The sequence below is a fragment of the Fusarium tjaetaba genome (genome assembly GCF_013396195.1).
Source record: "Fusarium tjaetaba strain NRRL 66243 chromosome Unknown NRRL66243_c0000215, whole genome shotgun sequence".
Taxonomy (NCBI): Eukaryota; Fungi; Ascomycota; class Sordariomycetes; order Hypocreales; family Nectriaceae; genus Fusarium; species Fusarium tjaetaba.
In genome coordinates this window covers 69,533-94,389 of record NW_023501411.1, presented here as the reverse complement: position 1 = coordinate 94,389, position 24,857 = coordinate 69,533, and the positions used below count along the sequence as shown (strand labels likewise).

General features: G+C 49.2%; 11 protein-coding genes across 11 annotated transcripts; 5 read left to right on the top strand and 6 right to left on the bottom strand.

Annotated features, from left to right (window-relative positions):
• Positions 1-643: 643 nt before the first annotated feature.
• FTJAE_9479 (oxidoreductase) lies at positions 644-2,705 on the top strand (the record flags this gene model as incomplete). The annotated part of the gene is made up of 8 exons (XM_037356404.1): positions 644-882; positions 946-1,186; positions 1,238-1,281; positions 1,328-1,463; positions 1,515-1,538; positions 1,597-1,988; positions 2,049-2,126; positions 2,204-2,705. The coding sequence occupies 8 exons, from the start codon at positions 644-646 to the stop codon at positions 2,703-2,705; spliced, it is 1,656 nt and encodes a 551-aa protein (XP_037203462.1).
• Positions 2,706-3,467: 762 nt separating this feature from the next.
• FTJAE_9478 (NCP1-NADPH-cytochrome P450 reductase) lies at positions 3,468-5,742 on the top strand (the record flags this gene model as incomplete). The annotated part of the gene is made up of 4 exons (XM_037356403.1): positions 3,468-3,488; positions 3,544-5,358; positions 5,411-5,671; positions 5,728-5,742. 4 exons carry the CDS (start codon positions 3,468-3,470, stop codon positions 5,740-5,742), a joined length of 2,112 nt encoding a protein of 703 aa, XP_037203461.1.
• Positions 5,743-6,118: 376 nt separating this feature from the next.
• FTJAE_9477 (uncharacterized protein) lies at positions 6,119-6,691 on the top strand (the record flags this gene model as incomplete). The annotated part of the gene is made up of 1 exon (XM_037356402.1): positions 6,119-6,691. One exon carries the CDS (start codon positions 6,119-6,121, stop codon positions 6,689-6,691), a length of 573 nt encoding a protein of 190 aa, XP_037203460.1.
• A 152-nt stretch (positions 6,692-6,843) lies between these two features.
• FTJAE_9476 (major facilitator superfamily transporter) lies at positions 6,844-9,896 on the bottom strand (the record flags this gene model as incomplete). Its single annotated transcript, XM_037356401.1, has 4 exons — positions 6,844-7,766; positions 7,821-8,372; positions 8,921-9,630; positions 9,742-9,896. The coding sequence occupies 4 exons, from the start codon at positions 9,894-9,896 to the stop codon at positions 6,844-6,846; spliced, it is 2,340 nt and encodes a 779-aa protein (XP_037203459.1).
• A 385-nt stretch (positions 9,897-10,281) lies between these two features.
• On the bottom strand, positions 10,282-12,364 carry FTJAE_9475 (pantothenate transporter liz1; the record flags this gene model as incomplete). The annotated part of the gene is made up of 11 exons (XM_037356400.1): positions 10,282-10,388; positions 10,448-10,637; positions 10,691-10,804; positions 10,863-10,999; positions 11,057-11,102; positions 11,163-11,389; positions 11,441-11,700; positions 11,764-11,875; positions 11,938-11,997; positions 12,051-12,090; positions 12,149-12,364. 11 exons carry the CDS (start codon positions 12,362-12,364, stop codon positions 10,282-10,284), a joined length of 1,509 nt encoding a protein of 502 aa, XP_037203458.1.
• Positions 12,365-12,804: 440 nt separating this feature from the next.
• On the top strand, positions 12,805-14,088 carry FTJAE_9474 (aldolase; the record flags this gene model as incomplete). The annotated part of the gene is made up of 7 exons (XM_037356399.1): positions 12,805-13,049; positions 13,105-13,252; positions 13,320-13,459; positions 13,521-13,583; positions 13,658-13,831; positions 13,896-13,995; positions 14,050-14,088. 7 exons carry the CDS (start codon positions 12,805-12,807, stop codon positions 14,086-14,088), a joined length of 909 nt encoding a protein of 302 aa, XP_037203457.1.
• Positions 14,089-14,713: 625 nt separating this feature from the next.
• Positions 14,714-15,796, bottom strand: FTJAE_9473 (amidohydrolase; the record flags this gene model as incomplete). The annotated part of the gene is made up of 2 exons (XM_037356398.1): positions 14,714-14,849; positions 14,919-15,796. 2 exons carry the CDS (start codon positions 15,794-15,796, stop codon positions 14,714-14,716), a joined length of 1,014 nt encoding a protein of 337 aa, XP_037203456.1.
• Positions 15,797-16,445: 649 nt separating this feature from the next.
• FTJAE_9472 (isocitrate lyase) lies at positions 16,446-18,415 on the top strand (the record flags this gene model as incomplete). The annotated part of the gene is made up of 6 exons (XM_037356397.1): positions 16,446-16,552; positions 16,612-16,790; positions 16,842-17,268; positions 17,354-17,386; positions 17,459-17,859; positions 18,036-18,415. The coding sequence occupies 6 exons, from the start codon at positions 16,446-16,448 to the stop codon at positions 18,413-18,415; spliced, it is 1,527 nt and encodes a 508-aa protein (XP_037203455.1).
• Positions 18,416-18,544: 129 nt separating this feature from the next.
• FTJAE_9471 (fungal specific transcription factor factor domain protein) lies at positions 18,545-21,528 on the bottom strand (the record flags this gene model as incomplete). Its single annotated transcript, XM_037356396.1, has 2 exons — positions 18,545-20,554; positions 21,463-21,528. The coding sequence occupies 2 exons, from the start codon at positions 21,526-21,528 to the stop codon at positions 18,545-18,547; spliced, it is 2,076 nt and encodes a 691-aa protein (XP_037203454.1).
• Positions 21,529-21,907: 379 nt separating this feature from the next.
• On the bottom strand, positions 21,908-23,854 carry FTJAE_9470 (glycosyl hydrolase family 67 C-terminal; the record flags this gene model as incomplete). Its single annotated transcript, XM_037356395.1, has 1 exon — positions 21,908-23,854. The coding sequence occupies one exon, from the start codon at positions 23,852-23,854 to the stop codon at positions 21,908-21,910; it is 1,947 nt and encodes a 648-aa protein (XP_037203453.1).
• Positions 23,855-23,918: 64 nt separating this feature from the next.
• FTJAE_9469 (glycosyl hydrolase family 67 C-terminal) lies at positions 23,919-24,368 on the bottom strand (the record flags this gene model as incomplete). The annotated part of the gene is made up of 1 exon (XM_037356393.1): positions 23,919-24,368. The coding sequence occupies one exon, from the start codon at positions 24,366-24,368 to the stop codon at positions 23,919-23,921; it is 450 nt and encodes a 149-aa protein (XP_037203452.1).
• Positions 24,369-24,857: the final 489 nt, after the last annotated feature.

Sequence of the window (24,857 nt, the reverse complement as noted above, 5' to 3'; positions counted from 1 at the left end):
ATACTTTAGTTCTATATTCCTGACAAAAGAGAAAGGTTATTCAGAGTCTTCTCATCTGTTTATCTTGATATGTTCTATGTGGCACATTGGATGTCGTCGTGTTGCGTTGCTATAGCTCGTTTGATGTCTCATCAATCTATTGTAAATCATGTCCTTATTTGATCGTTGTACGGGATTAGCGGTCATGATAGCAAGTATAGCTCTATTTAATGTATAGATCTCTTGCTTTGTAAAACTAGTTCACGTGGTCCAAATCACTCATTGTGATCAATACTCGGGGTCTTCAGTTTCCTTCCTTAAGCCACTCAGTTTGAGGCCATAATGCATCAGCTCTTGCGACAAGGGATCATTCAAAATACCCGATTACGGTAGTGTAGACGCTTTGACTGTAGATCTAATACCAGAGTCTTCATTCGTCGACGCAGCACGGCCAAATGCTTGCCTGACCTAACCCCGCTTCGACGACGCCCCCGAAATTAGTCCGTCCACTGAGTTGGCCCGCACTTCCAACCCCAGATTGCCAAGAGCTGGGGATCTGGATCGTCAATTACATTGCGAGTCAAGTATTATTACCTACTCGTCTTCCTCTATCTCATCCGTAGTTTCCTCCTAACACCACGTCGTATCCTTGCGCAACGCAAACATGGAATCCGGCCTCCCAATTCCCAATCTCAATCTGAACTTTCAGGACCTGACATCAGGCCTCGCCACTCCACAAGGCCAGCGCCAGTTTTTCCAGGCTTTAGCTTGGATAGCAGGTATCTATGTCTTCAGCAAGTTGATGCTGATGGGCCGCCGGGCCAAGAACCTTCCTCCCGGGCCATCGACTCTCCCAATTCTCGGAAATATCCACCAGATTCCCATCACGGGACTACATGCCAAGTACGTCGCCGTCGACTCGAGCTAACTCTTCGCAAGATCAAAATTCTAATTTTGGCGAGCTAGGTTCCTGCAATGGGGCGAGCAATACGGGGGCATCTTTTCTCTCAAGATAGCCTCGAGCACTATGATCGTCCTGTTTGATCGCAAGGCAGTTCATGACCTCGTTGATAAGAAGGGAGTCATTTACTCAGAGCGCCCACCAAATCATGTCGCCGATATTGTCACTCATGGCGATAGCTTTGCGTTCATGAACAACACTCCCTTATATCGCGAGCAGAGAAAGGTCGCTTCGCATAATCTCTCGGTATGTTTCAACACTCCTCAGCTGCAGTGAATGGCTACTGAATTATTCCAGCCTCGTATCCTGGATGAAAAGGTTGGACACATCCAGGACGCAGAGTAAGTCTGATCCGATTCATCACAGAAGGATATTCTAATTTCGCAGAATCACTATCCTTCTCCGCGATATTCTCACCACTCCCAAAGACTTCTACAATCATGTCATGCGCACTACCTGTTCGGTTGCCTGCATAATGGTCTGGGGCCAGCGAGGTGCTACTTATAACTCTTTCTTTGGCCGTGTATGTCAGATTCCGGTTTTATATCTTTAAATCAATGCTAACCTCGATTAGTGTGTCTACGACGCGATGGAATCAGTGCGTCTTCACATTCTCTTCCAAGATGCTGACGACGCTAACTCTGCTGATTTTATAGTATAGCGAAGCTCTCGAGCCTGGCGCTAACCCACCTGTCGACGATTTTCCATTCCTCAAGTATCTCCCCGACTTCATGAGCCCGTGGAGGACTCGCGCTCAGCGATCGTATCAGGCGATGGACGAGACATGGAAGAAGGCCCGAGCATTGTCTGATGCTAGAAGAGATCGCGTCGGATCTCGCAATTGCATTGCCGATAAAATGCTCGAGGATACCAAGCTCACCGACAAGATGTCCGACCAACAAATCAACCACTTCCTTGGGGTTTTGGTCGAGGGAGGTGCCGATACTACATCGTCTTCTATCCTTACCATGATCCACTGCTTGTCAAGACATCCTGAGCATCAACGCCGAGCCCAGAGAGAGCTTGACGCTGTTTGTGGGACGAGCAGGTAAGTACCACTCGCTACTAGGAAGAGTTGACGAGTGCTTTGACTAATCTGGGTGGAAAGAATGCCTGAGTGGAAGGACTTCAAGGAGTTGCCCTACATCAACTGCATTGTCAAGGAAGGTTTAAGATGGCACCCCGTGTAAGTTTTGATCCTGCTTTCTGTTACTTCACGTGAGGCCTTCTTTACTCTCAGCGGTACTGATACTCAATTCCTAGCCTCCCTCTTGGAGTACCTCATCGCGTAGCCAAGGATGACTGGTACAACGGAATGCTCATCCCCAAAGACGCTACCGTGATAATTCCATCATACGCAATCCATCGATCAGAGCAAATGAAGTACAAGAACCCGGATACCTTCGACCCAAGTCGCTACGTCAACCACCCACGACTGGCAAGTGACTACGCAGGTAGCCCCGACTTCAACAATCGAGACCACTACGGCTATGGCGCAGGCCGTCGCATTTGCCCTGGTATGCATCTCGCAGAGCGAACGCAGTGGCGCGCCATTGCCAAGATCCTCTGGGCATTTGATATAGAGCTTGCCGTCGATCCAGCAACAGGGCAGAAAATTGTACCTGATCCTGAAGCTTTCAAGGAGGGAATTGCGCATGGGCCTAAGCCGTTCCAGGTTGTGTTTAAACCGCGCAGTCAAGCACATATCGATACTATCCTTCGGGAGGCGGAACAGAGCCTTGATGAAGTGGCTAAATGGGACTGAAGGGATGTTTACAGAGGTTGATGACGCATAGGAACTTTCATAGTATCGATTAGCTATATCTATAAGATTTCTTTTATTTAACTGTGTTTCCGTTGAATTGTTTCAAGGTGGTGAAGTTATAACATAGATTGTTAAATGACTGTTTTTTTTTACACAGGAGCTCTATGAGGAATAGGATGATAAGGTTACTGCATGATGAAGAGCCAAGATGTTACACGGAATGCAACGTCGAATAGACATTTTACAACGACAGTCGACTGACATAGCGGCCATAGACTCAAGTACAAAGGTATCTTTGACCCATCAATTCAGGTACGAAGCTCATCCAAGTACGACTTAAACCATGCTATCTGCTTGTCACCATAAGCTTACTCTTAATACTATCATATTGCATCTCAAGTTGATTGGGGTATGTCTTCTGAATTTGCCTAAATCTGGAAAAGAAGATTGGACCGTTCTAGCCACTACCCCACGCCATCAGAAACAAGAATACACACCCTCGGCAATTCGACTATTGGTATCAAGCGAAGTTGGTCCGAAATCGACGTGTCGGCGAACTTGGACCGTCACAAGCTAACGGCACATGCATATTATTCCGACAAAGGCTTCTTGCGCCGATCGAAACTAGCGTGACTTGGCTTTTGTCGAGTATTTGGCATGATGAAACTTATAGTTGCGTATGAAAGGTACCTTGTCAACCATCTCTTCTGTAGAGCGAAGTTGTCACATCAGTGATCAAGCCTGGACAAACACCTGTTCAAAATGGAAACAGAAACGGTTCATGTAATAATCCACAGACCTCTTCTCTGCATGCTGCAAATCTGACTGACCATAACAGACTCCCAGCGATGTACCTGCCTTCGATGCGATGACGACGGTGTTAACAGCGGTACTCGTCTCAATAATCGCTTATTTCGGCAGCGGGCCCCTCCAAGACCTCCTCTTCCAGACGACGTCTACAAAGACAAAGTCATTGGGGGCAGACAGCGACGATGAGTCTGATGTCTCAAGCGACAAATGCATTGTAAAAAGACTAGAAGAGGAGGAAAAGAACTGCGTGGTCCTGTTTGGGTCTCAGAGCGGAAACGCACAGGAATTCGCCGAGAAGCTTGCTCGCGAAGCCCATACCCGATTTTCCCTACGCTCAACAGTCGCCGAGATCGACGACTACACTTACCAGAACTTACACAAGCTGCCTGAGGACACCATTGTGTTCCTTATCCTCGCCTCATATGGTGACGGAGAGCCCACGGATAACGCGGAGCAATTTTACAACTTCTTGAGTAATGAGGACGATGATGGACCATTTGACAGACTTCGTGAACATGGCCTTCAGAATTTGTCATACGCCGCGTTTGGGTTAGGAAACAGTAGCTACGCGCACTTCAACGCTGTCATACGCAAAGTCGATGAGAAACTACAGCTCTGCGGTGCCAGACGCCTCGGTCCTGTTGGCGAAGCCGATGACGGCAAGGGAACAAACGCCGAAGACTTTATCGAGTGGAAGGATAACATGTGGCCTCAAGTCATGGAAGCCTTTGGTCTAGTCGAGCAAGAGGCTGGTGAGCGAGAGCCGGCTTTCGAGGTGGTTGAGATACCGAACCACCATGGCCCAATCTTCCAGGCGGACTACACGGACAGGACCCTCGCACAGCAGGCGCAAGCGGTTACAAGCCACTGTTTTGCACCTATCTCGGAAGCAAGACTGCTTTCAGATGCTGGTGGTCGGTCCTACATACATGTGGAACTGGACATCAAGGACACCAAGCTTGACTATCAGACCGGCGACCATCTCTCTGTTTCTCCCATCAATTCCGACGTCGAAGTTGAGCGCTTCTTGAGGGTATTCGGGCTGTGGGACAAGCGACACGAGACCATTCGGGTAAGATCGCTCTCAGATGACCTGAACCCTCCATTCCCGTCGCCCTGTAGCTACGAGTCCGCAGCTCGGTTTTACATCGACATCTGCGGACCAGTCTCGCGTGAAGTCGTATCTACCTTTGCGAACTCCGTTTCGGATGCTAAGCAGAAGACCAAGCTTCGCCAACTCGGCAAGGATAAGGAGGCATTCTTGGCTCTTACAGAGGGAACCTTTTACAACATTGCTTCCATGATGGAAGCTATCTTTCCTGGTGAGACCGTCAATGTCCCTTTTGCAGTCATCATCGAGGCGATGCCGAAGCTGCAACCCCGATACTACTCCATATCGTCGTCTTCTGCTCTCGATGCGAACAAAGTATCTATCACTGTTGCTATTGAGTCATTTCCGATTCAAAAAACAAATCGGCACTTCTCAGGCGTTGCGACGAAATTTATCTTGGATGTTGCTTTCGAAGAAAATGGGGTCATGTCCAAGAGTCGAGTGCAGCCGATAACCTACACGTTGCCCACGAAACGACCTCATCTACAACCCTCTATCTCAGCCTTTGTCCGGACTTCGACATTTCGACTACCGTCTGATCCGACAATACCCGTGCTCATGGTTGGCCCTGGCACCGGTGTTGCACCGTTCCGTGGATTCGTGAGAGAACGCCTCGCGATGCATCGACAAGGCAAAGACTTTGCACCCATGACGCTATTGTATGGTTGCCGTAAGAGGACTGAAGACTTCCTGTACGAGGAAGAGTGGAAGGTAAGCTCCCGTTCAGCTCTGGTAAGTATTGTCATCGCTAACCCATCTGTGATCGAAGGCATACTCCGCTGAGCTGGGCTCCAAGTTCGCTATGTACACGGCATTCTCACGAGAGCAGAAGAACAAGGTATACGTTCAAGATCTCATCCTCCAGCAATCAAAGGCGATAGCTTCTCTGGTCCAGAACGGTGGGCACGTGTATGTCTGCGGCGACGTGGGCATGGGACGAGGGGTGACAGAGACGCTTTGCAAGGTCCTTTCTTCTGAGACCAATGTGTCTTTGGATGATGCACAGCGAATATTATCTGACATGCGACATTCGCATCGATATCAGGTTCGTGATTGATAGATATTTTTGTTAATGACCAGATCAAACTAACAGCGTGATAGGAAGACGTATGGTAGTCTGGCAATCATCATAGTCACGCGCCGGCTTTACTCATGGGCTTGTTGTGCTGAGCTGGCAACAGTAGCTGTAGTACTTGCACGACCGGAAGGTTAGATATTTCTAAAATGATAGTAATGGCACTAAATATGTGTGCTAATGTGCCCTTCCATTCCCATAATGAGGGGCCTCTCCGCTTGGTCCGACTCTGATCGCCAACTCGGTTGTTGGTTCGAGTTACGCATGATGTCATGGCAACCTCAGGCTCCGTACACTCAGGACATCTGAGTCACCATACCATTACGACACAACAAGACAAAACCCCGACAGTGAAATCCATCTATCCTTCCCAAACTCATTACTATTTTCAGTTAATTTACGCTCATCTTCTATAACATGTCTGACAATACGCCCATCCCCCCAACAATCTCGGTGACCCTGTCCATTAATCCGCCGACATTCACCAGGGGCTCTGTATCACCTCCTAGTGCCACCATCTCTATAGTCGCGACCTTACACGCTTCTGAGCCGATCACTATCTTCACATGGCACACCATCTTCAATCTCAAACTTGCCCAGCGCCGTAGGAACTTCATCTGCACAGATCTCACGACTGGTTTGCCCCTCCAGCTCGAGAGGACGAAAGGCCCCAAAAGACCACAGTTTAGTTATGAACTCGGTGGCCATGATGACCAGTACTTCATCACGTTGGAGCCAGAGAAAACTACTATCATCACCCACCGGTTCCTTCGATCTGCTGGCCTGGAAGGTGACCGAGTCTTTAAGCCCACCCACAGATACCAACTCAAAGTACGTGATAATGAGGAGGCCGAGTGGTGGCGCTATGGAAGGAAGGAGGATGTCATGTCGCCTCCTGGTCAGTCTTCTCCGAAAGCAGGGTGTGAAGATCCGAGTGGTCCGCCGATCAAATTGAGTCCTATTGATCCGGTTGAGTTTGAGGTCGAATGAGGCAGGGAGTAGAGGGACTGATTAGAATTCTGTCAACTATCAGTAGTTGATACGGAGACATGTTGATAATATTGAGGAAGCAGTCTTTTGCAATCACCTGTTCTTCCGCCGCTACCGTACATGAATTGAAAAGCTATCAGGCGACAACATCCTTATACATTAGTGGTTGCGTATGGACTTCTGCGTCTTAGCTGAGGACCGTACTTCCAGAACAAAAGTGGCGCTGGCGTAAGCAACATTGCAATGCATCCCAGAACTGTCATCGTCCAATGGACTCCAATACCTTCATACATCGGCCGCGCAGCCATGACCATTCCGCCAGCGATTAGGTAACGGGACATGGTAATACTTCCCAAAGCTATAGCGGAATGCTCGCCGTAACTATCAGTAATGTATTCATAGCTACTGACATAGATAGATGTTAGCACAACTCCAAAGAGGAAGCAAGCCCCCAGTCCGCTCCGGATGGAAATTGTGGAATAGTTGGTCCAACCGAGCCAAAATAGTGAGACCGGGAGGAATGGAGCTGTCACAATGGCTGGCCAGAGCCTGAACTCTGGCTGTATGGATGCTCCTCTAACCCGTTCGGTATGTTGTCTTGCCCACTCGTAGAGTCCAGGTCCACAGAGAACAAAGGCCGTAGCTCCCGCGGCAATGGCAGCAAAGCACGAGCCTTGGTATCCAGGCTCGAGTTTGTACGTCTCTTTGAAGATGTAGTCGAAACCTGATAAGAAACTAAAGAGCAGAATATACAGCAGGACGAGGTAGAGGCCTAGTACGATGATGACCGGTTCGCTGCGGAAGAAGGTTGCAGGTAGCGGGAGTGTTTCTCTCATTTGCTTCCAGAATGAGTGCTTCTGCTCATGTTGCGATGTGTATCGTTGATCACCTGTAACGCGACGAAGCTCTTTCGCTTTCCATGATAGAATGAGAGGAAAGTATGTTTCGGGCAGGAATAGTAGGGCGACTACAAACGCAGCTCCAGAAATCATCAGAGTTATCCATTCTGCCCATCGCCAACCCAGGTTTGGGTTAGAGACAATCCAGCCGCTTGCAATAGGTGCGATTACAGGGGCTATCCCGATGTCAATAATCACGCCTCAGCCTCTGCACATCGAGATTGACTTACCCGCCACATTTGCCCAAGCAACAATAGGAAACACCAGTGATCTCTTGACTGGTCTGAACTGGTCATTCACACTCGCTCCGTTGATGGTTAACGTCGCACTTGCCGATAAGCCCACAAAGAACCGACAAACGACTTGCCCACCAAAGGTAGGTGTCGTGGCCGATCCAACAAGGAAACAAAGATAGAATGCCGTAGCCACCAAATAGGTAGGATTTCTTCCGATCGTTTCAGATATGGGTCCACTGAGCAACGCCCCGGTTCCGACGCCGAAGAGAAACATGGCTGTGGCGAGATTTTCGGCGACTTGGCTAACACCAAACTCTTCACTGGCCGCTGAATTCCCCATCGAAATTGCAGAACCAGCCCAGCATTGCGTGAATACGAGAAAGCAAATAATCAAGATATTCTTCGCTCGTGCTGGTCGCGACCAGTTCAATGGGTTCAAAGGATCGTCCTCGCATGTGCTTTGGACTTGAAAGGAACTCTCGCCATGCTCTTGCTGGCTTCCTTCTGGAAATGACCGTTTTTTCAGAGAAGGTCTAGCACACTCGACTGATTCAATGTGGTTTAGGTAGTCTAATCTTACTTGATTGACGATCTGTCGGCGCTGGACGTATGACCACATTCTCCCCAAGGAAGCTGCTGAGATGATGTCTCAATCAAGGGCCAAAGTTTCATCGTCATACCTAAGCTTGGGGATCGCGCATTTTTAAATGAGCCGCTAGTTGTAGGGTTATGTCGCGTGATGCCTTGCTCTTCTTGGTGTCAGGATTGGCATGATAACGCGACTATTACGTGCATATGAGATCATCGATTACCCCAAAACGCGGCCACTATTTCTGTCAGATACCGCAGTGTATGAGGTGGAGATTGTAAATCATCCTTAACTACCGAGGTTTCCTGTACTTATTATGTCTCTTAAGCAGGGCATGCGTATATTCGGACCCCATGATCTTGTGGGCAACCCTTCCCCCTAGATTTCCAGCAACACCCCAACGGAGCTGTCTTCCTCACTTCAGATGATGGATCATTCAGCATGCGGAATGAGATTTCAGCAAGCCCTATAGCAGGAGCGTAGACCGGCTGACGTTGGTATGCACCTCGAATGAGACGTGAGTCGAGAGTTGCATCCAGAGTCTTTCGAAAATCAGGATCCCAGATACTATCGCCGTAGATTACAAGTTCATTGATAGTCTGTGGCACTTGTATACCGTAAAAGTCGTAGTCGAACGGTGGTTTGATGATCTCCTTGAGGGCATGCTGGAGCAATGACGCCTTATCAGTGGCGTTTTCAGTTCCAGTATAAGGATGATGATTGCGGCGGAGAGATTGCACTAAGCCTTCCTCCTGGTAGATCAAAGTGATGTCAAAACCATATTGGCTGTTATCGATGACAAGAAGGAGACTATCAGGTTCACCAAAATCGCCTTTGTGCAACCACTTGCTAAAAAGAGCAAGTGCAGGAACTGTAGTTCGTCCAGTCCAGGCCTTTGCAAGCCCAATCTGTCGGACTGCTTGGGCAATAACATGAGTCAAGTAGTCGTGGTTATTTTCCAGTCCGGATAAAACCACGGTCACGAAACATATAGAGTTGCCTACATATGCCTCAACTGCTGCCTTCAGACCTCTCAGTACAGGCTCCACTGCGGCTCTACCGATGTCTGTGCTAGTGTTTTGTTGTCTCCAGAGTCTTTCTTTGAGGCCCCATAGCTGTGATACTGGGCTCTCTAAATCGCCTGACCGGTCCAATGTTGGAAACGAAATATTCTGTCGCAGCATGAAGTCCTTGTATGCTGGTGTTCCTTCGACTCTTGCGATAGGGGCAGATCAGCGATTTCCGAAGAAGATGGCCGCGGTTCTATCGAGGGTTACTACTTAGCCGACTATTCAAACACAGTAGTATGAGGACCGATGGACTTACGCATGGTCTGGAGTCAGGACGAACGCTACACCAGGGGCCTCGAGGTCACTGTATGTTCTTAGGTCACGGGCAAAGGATACCGACGGCATGACAGCAAGGCTACTAATAATGGTGATCGTCAAGACGAGGGCAAGCTGCCGGAATGTGCGAAACATGGTGGCTTTGTTCCAAGTGTTAGTTATAATGCGGATGGAAGAACTAGAGGAGAATGGAAAGTCTGATGCGCGCTAGTAAAGCTACATAAAAATGTCAGAAAAGGCCAGGTTGGCGAAATGTTGGCGTGTCAGAATAACTTCAGGAGCACGTGATGATGGGATAATAAGGTTTTCACCATAAGATAAATGTATTCGGGTGTTATTATTAATGCACCACCTTGACTCTAGTCGCTGCGATATAGTTCAGGCAACGGGAACGAAACTCTCTATCGCGTGCTCCAATCAAAAGGACAAGCCTTGGGCGCGAGTAGGAGGCTTTGCCATAACCAGAAGCCTATTTCGAATCCTCCTGTTTTAACAAATGATATGTCAACTTCGCCAAATCTCACTCCTCATCTTTCTTCTTATACTCAAGCTCTTCTACGGGGATAGCTGCGGAAGATCGTTCAGACTCAAGACGTAGTTCTCGCTTATGGAGGAAGTCGGCAAATACTGTGGTGTGAAATCAGAATTGCAACTTTATTTTTTAGTCTTGAAGGGATACCACTTACACATTAAGCCGCACGCGCCTAGAGCAAAGGACAGCACCGACGGGAAACCCCTCTGAAACTTTGGTGCCATCGTCTGAGGGAAGATAAGGATGGGAAGAAAGGAGTTTGTGGCGTAGAAGAGACCGTTCATGCTGGAGATGGTAAGGGCCCTCTCTTCGGCATTTCCGATGTTAATCTCGTTCGCCCAGGTCTGTGAGAGTGTGTGTCAGTGGATACAGCAATACGATATTTGTCTATACTTACCCAGGTTACTCCAGTAACAAAACCTCCTGCCGCAAAGAAGAACGCAACCACCCGGGCAGTATCAGATGGGGGCCAAGCTGTGAGAATAGCGGAACTGACAACGGTTGTGCACAGCTAATGTAGAAGACACGTCAGTCATAGTCTTAGAGGAGGCGAGAACAGGGTCACTTACAATAGGGCCGACCATCCACCCTACACGGTTTCTAGTGTAGTCAGACATGAAGCTCCAGGTAAAGTCGGTGACCATTGAAACGAGATTGGCGCAGCCGGGAATGATATTACGTTGAGTAACGCTGTATCCAGACTCTCCTAGGTAAGTATTAGTAAGTGCAAAGAACCAGTACGTGAGAGCCAGTAGTAGCATACTCAGGTAGATGGCAAAGTAGGGCGCAGCCTGGCAACTGTTTCCATACTGTAGATAGTAATGTTAGTCGTGCGAATGCATTGAAGGAACAAAACAAAAGATACTGACCAGAATATATGTAGCACAGAGTACCCACCATCGCCAGCTGCCAAACATGCGCTTAGCAAGCGCCATGTCCAACTTGCCAGTCACCTGGACCTTTCCCTGAGTAGCAGAGCGTCGCAGGGCAATCTGCTTCTCCTCCTCGGTGATGTACCAAGCCTTGGTATTGTGAGGCAGATCAGGCAAAAACCACCAAACAGACAGAGCGACGGGCAGAGACATACAGCCGCAGACTGTACGAGTTAGCCAAGCTCCACGTACATGCTGTGCACAACACGTCTTACTGATATACATCCAACGCCATCCAGCGAGGCCAAGGTTGCCATCGAGTGTCCTGTGGACCGCGGCCTGCAGGAAGCCTGAGGTTGCCGATCCGAAGAAACCTGTGATGTGCCAGATGGCCATTCTCTTGGCCAGCTCTGCTTTGTTATACCAAGAGCCGAGGAGGAATATGATGATTGGGGAGAAGCCGGACTCGAATAAACCGATCATGAAGCGGAAGGCGTACATCTGATTGGAGCTGGTGGCGGCTGCTTGGGCAAAACTGTCCGAAATCATGGGGCGTCAGTTTGAGAGGATAGGGAGAGATGAATTGGACGGTACATACGTAAAGATAGTCCATCCCAACTCGCAGACGACGATGCAGATTCGGGGTCTGATCTTGAGAGCGATGGCGTTGGAGGGGATTTGCATGATGGCAAAGGCGATTGTGTAAGACACTAAGGATCAGTTAGTTTTGTAGTGTTCGTTCCGTGCCACGGCGATAGGCATTGTCACATACTCAACATATATGTATACTCATTGCCCTGAATGTCCAGATCTTCCTTCATTCCGCTAACGTCTATGGCATGTTAGAAACTTGCTGATCAAACGTCTTGAGAGAGTTTAACCCACAAGCATTGACGATATTGTTCTGGTCAATGTATTTCATCCACTACGAACGGTTATTGGTTCAAAGGTTCTTGCAAGGGGTTGCTGAGAGGAATACATACCCAACCAAGAGTTGCACAGATCAGAATGCCAAAGTCTAGCTTTCTGACCAATTTTCGCTCTTCAGGGCTCTTGAGATGCTGATCATTGTCCCAGAGATGATAGAGGAATCTCTTAAGCGGTGAAGACGGCGCAGGCTGTGCGTCTTCACATACCACGACGCTGCCGGTCGTAGGTTCCTGAGTCATCTTGACATCGGTCTTTTTTTCGCCTTCCATAGCTGTCAGACTTGTCCGGAAGTAAGTTGAAGAGATTGAACAAGATATTTGAGTGTGAGAATGAGAAGACTGTGACATGCAACAGCTAGAGGCAGGGTTCATATACCCCAGGAAAGCCAAGGCAATGCATGAGTGGAGTTGCCTGCGCTATCTCCAACGATTCCCCCGCAATCTTCCCTATCTCATGATAAAAAGATAAATAAATTGACGCTTAAAATGTGGCGCTGATTTATCTATCGGCGTCGTCTCCGATGGGGGCCGATGGACCTATTTTTCGGGGAACCCGCCTCCGACGTTGCCGATCCATCTCCGTGTTCTGATCAGACTTGCGCGCTCTAGGTTTACATTCTCTATCTCTATCTCGGTCTTGGTCTTTGGATTTGTCTTTTTCTCAATCTGTTCAGTTGTCACATCTCCGAGACAAGAAACACTGCGCAACCATGTCACTCAGCCAGATCAAAGATGACTTGGCAGAGGCACGAGAGATCTGCCGGAGTAACCTGGTCAAACAGGTCATGATGGACAATCAGATCGCCACATCGTTCGGCCTTCGACTCTGCTTGTCCACCGAAATTCCTCTCATTGCGAAGCGAGCTGGGTACTCGGCTGTACTCATGAACCTTGAACATGCACCGATTGGCATCGAGACCATGAGAGATGTCTCTGTCGCTTGCCTGAACGTCGGGTACGTCTGGCCTTCCACTCTCGAAGTTGGTGCTAAATTATTCATTGCTTACAAGCATCACGCCCATGGTTGTAGTGCCTACTTGCGAAGCTCAGTGGATATCTCGATGTCTTGACTCTGGTGCCCAGGCCATCGTGGTACCGCATGTCAACAACGTTGAAGAAGCCCAAGTCTGCGTCAATGCAGCAAAGTATCCACCGCTGGTAAGACCACATTATCGCTCGTCAAGGCCGTCCTATATACGAATCGCTAATGCTCATCAATGCTCAGGGTCGCCGGTCATTAACCATGGCTCAGCCTATAATACAGTACACGACACACATTCCATACCAGCTTGTCGCACAAGTTATCAACGACAATGTCATGATAATGCCCATGATTGAGAACGTGGAAGGTGTCTCAAATGCAGAGTAAGATTGCCCTTGCACAACTAACGATAGTATCCGTTGTCCGGAGCTGATTCTCTCACAGATCCATTGCAGCTGTCCCTGGAGTCGATGCTCTATTTATCGGCTGCGCAGACTTGACGACGGAGTAAGTTGCCTCAAAGATCTCCCTCATGCATTGCAGACTCCATTTTCTTTATGGCTGACAGAGTCGCGGAACAGCCTGGGTATCGCTGGCCAATACGATACGGACGAATTTCGCAAGGCTATAGACACCATATCTATAGCTGCCCAGAATGCCAGTGTCAATGGCCGCAAGGTCTTTGTCGGGCTCGGTGGCTTAGAGGGGAGGCCAGATCTTCTCGAAACATTTGCCCAGCAGTATTCCAACATACGGTACGTCCCTAATCATAGCGTCCGTTGTAATCCTATAGAATCTCGTGTAGTTAACATTTCCTAGCTTTGCCATGGCTGGCCGTGACCTTTCGATATTGGCGGCTGGTATGTCGAGACAGGTCGAATCCATTCGCGATATTTCCTCCCGTATACAAGGTGGCGAGGTATAGAATGTGCAGGTGACATGAGAATTTAGGGATGCGCGTGTGGAATATTAGATCAACAATTATGTCATAGACCCCATCGCTGCTCAATAGACGGATGTACATGTCACTTGTGGACATCATCAAAGCTCACATTGTGTAGAGAAGTAAGACGTTTGCCGCACATTATGTTGCCCCAAAGGCTAATGGGTAGATATTCTACATTGGCACAAACTACTCGACTAGTCATAGGTTGACTAATTAGTTAGTTACTAAGAGGATATTTTGAAGAGCGCTGTATTGATAAATATAAATGTATAGAATAATTCTTATTATGTGAACAGTACGTAGAGCGCCTGCTGTAAGCATCGGGTGCCAGGTCTATCAGCTCAGAACAACACGCCTGTAAACTCGGTTTAAATTATTTAGATATCTTAAACTGCTTTTCAGTTGGTTGGCCTTGCTCTTTTAAACGCTGCGCTCACGTTTCGCCTTAAATCACCATCTACCAAGACACGGATACCCAGCATAGCAAGTCCTCTCCCTACCCTAATAGCTCTGTCAAGTGCATCAGGGGTCGCTGCCGCAGCCGTGAATCCAGCGGTATGGTTGGACGCATTGCCTGAGTGGATGCCGTAAGAGCAATGGAATGACGGTATAACATGAGACACGTTACCTTTGCAGGACAAAGAGAAAATGCATGTCAGCTTAAGGCCATGGCTAGTGAGGACACACGTTTTTACATACCCATATCAGTGGCTGCTGAAACGGCTTCCTTGGCCATTGGGAGGAAATTGTCGCCCAGCAGAGCCATTTCATAAGTGAATGTTTCGCAAAGTACCGAGTTGAGGATCTGGTCTTTGTATATAAATGGTCTGGTGACACAGACAAGGGATTAGCAACAACAAATTCACATGCCCTTAAGTTAAGATTATATCACTTACGATCCTGTCTCAACTTTGCAGTTCGTGGCGGCGGCAGCAGCTTCAAAGCAGTTCGTCACTCTTCCAATCAGATCATTACACGCGTGAGCCGTGCTGCTGCGGATACTATACTCCATGCTCGTCTTATCGGGTATAACATTAGAGGCAGTTCCGCCATTAGTAATGATGCCAGAGATGCGTTCGGCAGGCTTGATCTGCTGTCTCATCATGGAAATGTTCACATATGAGCCAACAGCAGCATCAAGCGCATTATAACCTTGCCAAGGCGTGGCACCAGCATGCGCCGCTTTTCCAAAGAATTCGGCCGTGACCTTTGTCGCAGCGACAGTAACGAGACCAGCCGCTCCAGCTAAACCTTCAACCTCTTTGATCCGGTCCATGCTGGTCGGATGTGACATGAGCGCTGCAGCTGCTCCGTCGAATGCACCGGCGTCCAGGAGTCGGATCTTGCCACCACCTCCTTCTTCAGCAGGCGTCCCCAAGATACGGATTCTACCAGCGAGGCCGAGTTCAACGGCTGCCTTTGCTGCTGTGACGAACGCGGTGATGCTTGACAAGGCGATGAGATTGTGGCCGCATGCATGTCCGATGCCGGCCAGCGCATCGTACTCTGCACAGTACACAATAGAATGCTCTCCAGCGCCTATTTCAGCCTCGAAGCATGTTGAGATATTATATGCGTGACGCTTTACGGTGAATCCATTGGTCTCGAGAAATTTGCATATGGTATCGTGAGCAAATTCTTCCTCGTAACATAGCTCTGGGTGTGAATGAATGTCGAGGCACACTTTCTCGAGCTGACTCCTGAGACGATCTGTCTCCTTTGCAATTATGTTGCGTGCCTTGTCAGAAGCGTCAAGCTTGGAAACGACAGTCATGATGAGATGATAAACGGTGAATAAGTAGAGAAAAGATGGACGCAACGATAAAGAAATGCTGGCTACAGTAATAACAATAGAGCCTAAGCAAGAAAAAAAAAGAAAGAAAAAAGCTCTAAGACCAAGGTCGATATACCATTGTTCGCATCGGCAAAAGAAGACATACAGTCATGGTGAGATCAAAACTGATATCGGGTAGGCGCCGTCAGCTCCGACAATCAAGACTCGGCAGCGGGTCCGACGGGGCCGAAAAGGCCGACAGTCTCCGATGAGCCACTCACAGGCCAGGACCATAATCATTTGGAGAAACTGACTCGCGCCAGGGTCTGTGCTAACTTATCTGCACCCCAGACAAGCTCGGGCTGGGCACGGAGCCACTATCATGGTCCGGACTAGGGGAGGAAAGAAAACAAACCAAATGACAAAAAGACTTGAGGCAGCGTGGTCTCAGTTGAGTATAGGTTTAGGATACCTTTTGCTGAGTTTATTTTGACACATTGTATCAAGGTCTGTTGTTTCCATAGCCCCATAACGTAAAGCTCTAGGGGCAAGGGTAATGGTAACCGCAAACATCTCATTTAGCTTCTTCACGAACCCCAGGCTGCCCGGGCTTTTCCTCTCCCTTCCCATCCCCAAAGAATAATTCACCATGGCTGCAAAGTGGGAAAGCGTTGTTGATGAGAGCAATGCCTTTCTATCTGAGGTGCGACAAATCGAAACCTGGTGGCAAACAGATCGTCAAAAACACATCAAGCGGTTAGTAAACCTTGCCGACCTTGTGCCCTCTGACCCTCGAAAGCTAATGTTCGCTGTAGGCCGTACTCGGCTGAGTCCATCGCCGCCCTGCGCAACATCGGGTTCAAGATCGAGTATCCATCTAGCACACAGGGCCTCAAGTTATGGCATATGCTAAAGGAACACAATGCCAATGATACCTACGACTTGACCTTTGGCACAACAGATCCCTTGGTTGCCAGAGAAATGGCCACCTCCAGTTAGACCCCTCCCATCTCCCCCAACATGCCCATCTCTTACACATTGATAGTGAGAACAGTGTACGTTTCCGGCGGACTTGCCGGCCATGCTCAAGCCAACTTCCCCGGCGATGACCACGCGGACTACCCGGCTGACCTAGTACCATCGATTGTGAAGCGCATCTTCAACACCCAACTTTTCCAAGACCAGAGTCAAAACCAGCTTCGCATGAAATACCCCAAGGAAGAACGCAAACATCTGGAATGTATCGACTACATGCTTCCTATAGTTGCAGATGCAGATATGGGCTTTGGAACCCTCACTGGATGCATGAAGCTGGTTCGGAACTTTGTCGAGGCTGGCGTCGCCATGATCCATATTGATGATCTCGCCATGGGTCTCAAGAAGTTCACCAACGGAGAGGGCAGAACTATCGTGCCGACCTCGGAGTACCTGACAAGATTGACCGCGGTCAGGATGACCTTTGATATCATGGGGTATGCATCTTTATTCCACCATCCTCCAGTGCAAGAGACTTACTCGTGGCCCAAATTGTAGTGTAGATACAATGCTGCTATGTAGATGCGATAGCCATGGTGCCGAGTTCATCACGAGGTAAGTCAGCAGCGCCGACCCCCACCACGTCTAGAGAGTCGCAGTGATCTCACCACAGACACAACAATACAGTGTATCAGATCCCAGAGATCACCCATACGTTCTCGGCGCTACCAATACCGTCCGTCCCTTCGCCGAAATCATCAACGAAGCCGCCAAGACTGGGAAACCCTATTCCACAGCAAAGTCAGAGTGGAAAGCAGCCGCCGGGCTGATGACCTTCGACGAGGCTGTTCGGGCCATGGCTACCGATGACCAATACAAACTCTACCAAGACAGTGTCGCTGGTAAGGTCGTGGCACTGCGTGAGAGTCGAGCACTCGCAGAGCGTCTGCTTGGACAGAGGGTTGAGTTTGACTGGGAGCTTCCGAGGACAACTCTTGGGCAATACATGTGGCAGTGGTCATCCCGAGCTGTCATCGACCGGTGCCTCGTTGCTGCGCCCTTGGGGGACCTTTCATGGAGTCGCCAAGGTGAGATAAGAATACCCCCGTACATCTCCCCGCCGTGCTCTTCAAGCTAACAAAGAGAATGCAGACAAGCCAAGTAAGACGACTTTTAACCTCTCATATCCGCTTTGCTCCCCTATCCATTTACATCATCCCTGTTTGAAATCCCCACTAACGTTTGCTCTGAACAGACAAAAAAGACATGCACGAATTCCTCTCAGCTATTCGAGCAGTTTACCCTGACCGTATGTTCGCTTTTGGCTTCACTGGGTCCTATGACTTCTCCAAGGGAGGCTACTCCCCACAGGAGATTGAGTCTTTCCATTCCGATATCGCCAAAATGGGCGTCGTATGGCAGTTCCAGCCCGTCTGGGCCATGCAAGGTCCCAGTGTACAGACCCGACAGTTCGCAGATAGATTTGCCAAGGGGGGCATGGCGTACTATATGCGTGAAGTCGCTACGCCGGCCATCGCAAGCATGCCCAAAGACGGCAAAGGCAATCCCGTTTCGCGCGGGGGTCATCTAGCTGATTCTTTCTTCGATGTAGTAGCAGGGCGAGACATCATCTGCCGTGAATGATGTAGTCATATCCATCGGAAGCTTTTTCTATTGAATAAGAATGTTTCATTACTTGAATATAACCACGTAAAGCTGTATACCTACTATCGTCACAAGTGATTCCCAATGTCAATGTCCAGGCTTTTGTTCTCATAGATAGTCTGCCAGGTCAAAGTACGCAGGGAATTCGATGGACGAGTCTCCAATGCTTTGAAGTCCAGACCCAGCAATATCCAGCTGTAACGCAGACGGCGTCAGTGGTTGGAAAAAGTCGACTGCAATCTCTAATTGTTGTGACGGCGACTCGTAACTATGCTCCTGCGAAGTGCTGTTCGGTTGGTCTATTACAGTGGCCTGTGGCGCCTGGTCATGAAAAGGAAAGTCATCTGTCGCAATCTCCCGGATCATCCGTAGAGTATCTCTATGGACAACTATTGGCTCAATCTGCTGGAGCAACGAGAGGAGACTCTTTCTAGCTTCCGGTCTCACTCTCCGTCCCGTTGTGGCCGTTCTAGCTAATGCATGTTCGAACAGAGGAACCTCACGAGCAAGAATATCGAACGTGTCTCTGATGCACCTGGCCTGAGGCCAACGCTCGGCTATGAGCGTGAGAGTGATACTGCATGCTCTCACAGCCTCAGCAACGTCGGGGTGCTCGTATGCAGCTGGCCTTATCTGAGGCGGTGTAGCAAAGAATGTATACAGAAGAGACACGCCACACTTGAATTGGGCAATGAGACCTAGCCAGAGGTCCGTAACGGTGGTGTCCTTTTGAAACTTTCGGAAGATGAGACATGCCTGCATGCAGGCCTTTACGGTCCAGGTCCCTGCTGAGTAGAAGACAGAAGTCTTGGTAGGCTGATACAGCATGCTGAGACTGTAGCTGTACATCATGTTGATCCAGTCACTGCCGGCAAGGTTTTGCGACGGCGTGTCAGCATAACGCTCCCAGAGTGACCTCCAGCGATCGAGCTTCTCCAGGACCCGGAGGCGCCAAGCATCATTCCGATCAAGATGCTGACTGTAATCGCGGTGAAGTGTAGAGTTGAGAATTTCACTTTGGATCTGGCGGCAGTAGACAACGTGCAGAGCCGCCGAGACATCCGTGAAGCGAGACACTCCCTGGGCCTCATCAGGAAACGCGCTGTTGCACCTATCATCGAGCTCCATATCATCAATGTTGGCGTACATCTTGACGCTGATCTGGGAGTCTGGAATAGACATGGGTAGGTGATACGTCCCACCCACCGTTCGGTCGAGTTTGTAGGTACACCAGAAGATGCGCCGGCGAAGTTGGATCCGAATACGCGCGGCAACATCTACAGGAGCAGGTTCGGCAGCATCACAGTGGAGTTGGGCCATTACGCAGTATCTCATGGCAGCTGAGGTAATCGTGATAATGCGCTCCGTTGAAGGGGAATAAATAGCATGCATGGCAATGATGAGATATGCTTGTATGTGGAGCAGCTGGTCAGGGTCCTTGAAGACGTACGCGAGGTATTGCGTGACTGCCTTGCTGTAGAAATCTTCCTGCTTCAGTCCAGAAAATAGGTTAGGGCCACTCCTTCCGAGTAACAGACCTATCGAGTAGATCATGCTGATAAAGAAGAGGGTGCAAGGTTCAGACGATCGCTCGTGACGGTTCCTTAGTTGGTATAGGCGGAGGAAAGGGTACCGCCATTGCACTTTGTCGTTGTAGATACTAAATAATGTTTCCTCTGTCGCGCTGTCAACCATGTCCTCGAGGTCTCCTTGGGGACAAGGTCTTTGCCTAGCGTCTACCGTGACACTGGGCGAACCGATTTCTGAAATTGGTGCCGCAAAGGCAGCCAACAGTGCCATAGCCGGTGTACTTCTCGACAAATGCGACGGGTCCGCGAGGATGGAGGGCGATGCAGCGGTGGCATCAAGACCCGGTCTTTCCTGGACATGAGCCTGGGAGTTTCCAGGTTCGCTAGGGTAGGTTCTCAAGCCCTGATGCTGGGTCATCTGCTCAATCCGGGAGATGCGCTCGTCGAGGGCAGCCATCTCATCTGACCGAACGACAAGCGGACCTTGTGTTGTCACGAGATCTTGTAATGGGCGGGTAGAAGACGCAGCGTAGCATTGCTCGTCAGCCTTGACGCAGTTACCGCAGGGCTTGCGGTAGTCACATTTTTGCTATGGGCATTTTGCGATAAGCCATACTCGATCAATTCAATGAGCGACAGAGACGGGGGGGAATGACTTACCTTGCGCCTCCTGCAACGGAGACATGCTTGTGTTTTCTGACGCTTTGCTGGCCGTGGATCGTGATGCGAATCATCGTGGGAGATGGGAGCAGAGAATTCTTGATGTGGAGGGGAAAACGACGAGGAGGCTGAAGGGGAGTGGGAAGAAGGATCAACAGCTACAAGGGGAAGGCCACTTTCATCGAGATTGGAGACCATCACTTGCTCGACGGCTTAGGCAGGCAACTCGAGACGAAAACAAGTATATAGACAATCTCAACGCCGCGGAAGTTGTTCTCCGCTGAGTAGAAGGCCGCGTTCTTTAGATCCTCTGAGATTGGAACGTAATGTTAGGATGCATTATAAAACTATCAGATGGGCTAACATCGCATGGATGGAAACTAAGAGGTTGGAGATAGGGAAAAGAATCACGTGCCAGAAAGTCAAGATTTGTCGGAGTCGGATTAAGTAATTCCCTATAGTGGAATTGCAGAGAGCTAACTTGGCTGATTCCCTACCAAGGCTGTCAACCACGAACAGCGCTATTGGATAACGCTAGATATCTCAGTCTTTTATAAAGGCAATCAAAGCGACAGTGGTACAGCTGGGCAGCTGAGCTTAACTAGCGATAGGATGTTCCCGTGTTGCGTGACACCGAAAGTGGTCGAATGACGAAACGTCTGACCATTCCATCAGCCTTGTTCGCCATTCAACTATATCAGGGATGCATAGCAGAGCGATTACTTATGTAGATGAAGGCTTTTAATCCTATTTCTTTCTGTACGATTGAAATGAAAACCAGCACTATAATCGAGCAGTAAGATCACGTTCAAACATACTCATCTCCTTCTACCATACCACATTGGCCATCCGATTTCGCAGCTCCTCATCTGTGGCGTTTGGTTGAATATCGCCAAGGCTCATGATGGGAGTTTCCTTGTCTTTCTGCTCGTATCTCGGTGGCTTTGGAAACACCTTGGTCATTTCAAAGAAGTATAAACAGTTCGCTAGCCATGCGTAGGTGTCTGCGTTGGTGCTTGATCGTGTCGCTCCACCTTGTTTGAGCTGTGCAGGCTATGCCATTCTTAAAATAAACTCAGCAAAAGGCGTCCTAAACTTAGGCTAGGTTACCTAAGTCTTCGTAAAGTTTAGGATTGAGACCCTAAGTGTTTTGTTATCCCTGGCGAGGTTCGAATGGCGTTGGGTATGGGAAGGAAAATACTTCTGTGGTATGTGAGCACGATAATGCAGTTCACTCCTCTAACTGCCATGTATTTTTCAATGATTTAAAGCTCGTGTCCTATCAATCAATAACTTCCGGGGGAAGGAATACTACAAAGTCAAGAGGTGCCAATTCCGCGCCGTCCCCCTTTCCAACGACCTTGAAGATATCCCCTTGCTCAATCTTTACGTTTGAGAACGTGATACGGGCTTTCGAAGCACCATCTGGTTCTGTCGTTGCTGCGCGACTGAGAGTTGTTTCCAAATTGCCAACCCACTTTCCCAACAGTTTGCCGTTCAGGTACGCTTCCCACTTCGAAGTCCCACCAAGAATATCAAAGTATACGACTGCGATGTCGTATCTCCCAGGCTGAAAGTCAAGATTTGTACTCGCCGTAGCTACTGTACTGTTACCGATTGTTTCGAGTGCAGTGGCATTAGAGGCAGACTCAATAGGGTCCAGCACGGCGGTCCTGTATCCGCTATGAGACATGGCCTCGGCTTCTATGCGCCATGGATGGTGTCCAACACGTCCCGCTTCATCAGGGATCCCTGTGAGGTTGTGATAATAATCCACTATAGAATCTCTCCACACGATCGCATGGCCAGCTTGGAAAGTGAGCTGGAAGAGTACAGACTTGAAGCGTTCTTCGTCAACATATCTTTGAGCTCCCATCCATAGCTTCGGAAAGGTATGCGCCGTTTCGGCCCCAGCATAATGAGCATCGTACATATGTTGGATCACCGTTTTCCCAGTTGGAAGCTTATGTGTGTATTTGACGTGATGATACCATAGGATCATGTTTGTTGGTGTGGTTTCTATGTGTTCGAATTTCTCTGCGAGTGCGGGGGGATATTGACCAGAGAAGCCTGTACCGTTCGACACAGTGCGATCCATACCGATGGAGAATGAATCAGACCGAGTCCAGATACCATAGGGGTTGTCATCGCCAGCTCGCACATTTGGCCCGAAGTGGTTATTCGTGACATCTGTAAGGGTTGGCAGTCCCAGGTCTCCACTGCTATAATTCAGATATGCCGGCCACGACTCCATGGCGATGCGCGTGACGATATCTGTTACTTGTGGATGAAGACCGAAAGTCAGACGGCTCCATGATTTGATAATTGCCTCGGGATCATCGGTCGGGTCCCAGGCTAAGCGGCCAAAGGCGTAAAGGTTGGACATGGAGAGATGGCTACCAGTCCAAGTCTGGCTCATCCCCACATTCGCTACACCTGAGAACGCACCGATCCGACGGTTGAACCGCTTCCCTGAGATAATGTCTCGCACAACAGATGGCTTATCATCAACACGAAGATCCGTATCTAATATCTCTTTCCAGAGAGGAGCCAAGTAGACCGTATGCGCTTGCTGTCCCAGGTACTCCTGCGCGATCTGAAGTTCAATACCAGCGTTGGCGTTCTTGAAGTACCCAAATAAGGGATGTGCAGGTTCCCGGACTTGGAAATCAAGTGGACCGTACTTCATCTGAAGGATAATATTATCATGGAACTTTCCATCGAGACCCTGGAACGCGTTGTACGCTTCTGCAGAACGATCTGCTTTCCAATCGGTGATATTCAGCATCTCATACACAAATGTGCGGAACAGGACGATTCCTCCATGCGGTCTGAGGACATCGCCGAAGAGATTAGCTCCCTGGGCCAGCGTGCGGTTGTAGGTGAGCGGTCCTGGTTGTCCTTCTGAGTTCGCCTTGACAAGGTATCCTGCAAAGTTTGGAATCTCGTTGTAGATCTTGTTTGTGATGTCTTCCCACCAGGAGATGACGGATGGCTCGAGCGGATCAAACGTCGATAACCCACCCAAAAGCTGCGGGGAAGCAAAGTTAAGCGCAAGGCCAATCTGCACGCCGTACGGCTTTAGTATAGCCGCGATTTCGCCAAGTCCACGAATGTTGTCTGGTTGCAGGGTGATGGGGTTGGCGTTGACGTTGGTCAAGATGGCGCCGTTTATACGAATCGACGCAAGCAACCGACCGTACTGCTTCACGCGGGCCCTGTTAGGCATGGTCTTGTTTTCTGCAAAGAAGATTGACTCGCCGCCGTAGCCGCGTTCAATAGTACCATCCATGTTATCCCCATCGGATAGCGTTGGTCGGATTGGAGACATAGGAAATTTCAGAGAAGTTGCCTTGGGAAAGCATGGATGCGTATTCACAGGCGCCATAGAGTGCACCCCTCTCGTTCTGACCGACGATCTTGACGGATGCACCTTTGACACTCAGCCAGAACCCATCTTCCTCAAGAGCAGCGGGGAGATGTGCTGTGCCGCACGCATCATGATAGGCGTCAAGAGTGCCCACGATGATGGAGTTCTGGTGGTTACAGCCCTTGAATGTACGCGGGATCTGCTCTTCAAAGATACACGCGAAGGCGTCTTGTAACTCGGTGCCAGCAGTGTAGACGGGACTAGATTTGCTTCCATTGAGCGTGATGATGCTCTTAGGAGGCCTGAAGTTGTCGACGACATCAGATGGCAACGGCTTGTAACGAAGCCAACCATCAATGCCAGTCTCGGCCATGGCTAGACCATATAAGGCCAGAGACGAGACAGCGGCTGTTCGAACTAACATTCTGCCAGTTGATGGCCTCTGGATGTCGGTAGTAAAAAGGCGGCAGGAAGTAGTGATTAAGGGTACGGAAGCACAAGATATTATTACTTGCATGGAGTACAATGGCGTCTTCACTAGAGAAGTCCATTAAAGTTATATCTCTGAGATACGTACCAAGCGAGACATGACGCTTAAGTGAGCCCAAAGAGCCAAACAAGCCTTACACAAACATATTCAGGCTAATGTACCAATAACTCGATGATGCTCCCACATTGCATGGCTGGCTTCCTCTATCAGTATGGGTAGGATCGTCACAATATGCATAACCTCTGAAGGATGACGTCTCAATTGGTGGAATTTGAACTCTTTGCAGATCACGTGTATAGCCGAGAACAATCTCAGTCCCCTCAAGTAACAAACAAACCAATCTTCTTCGGCAGCCAGATCGACGAAAATGCG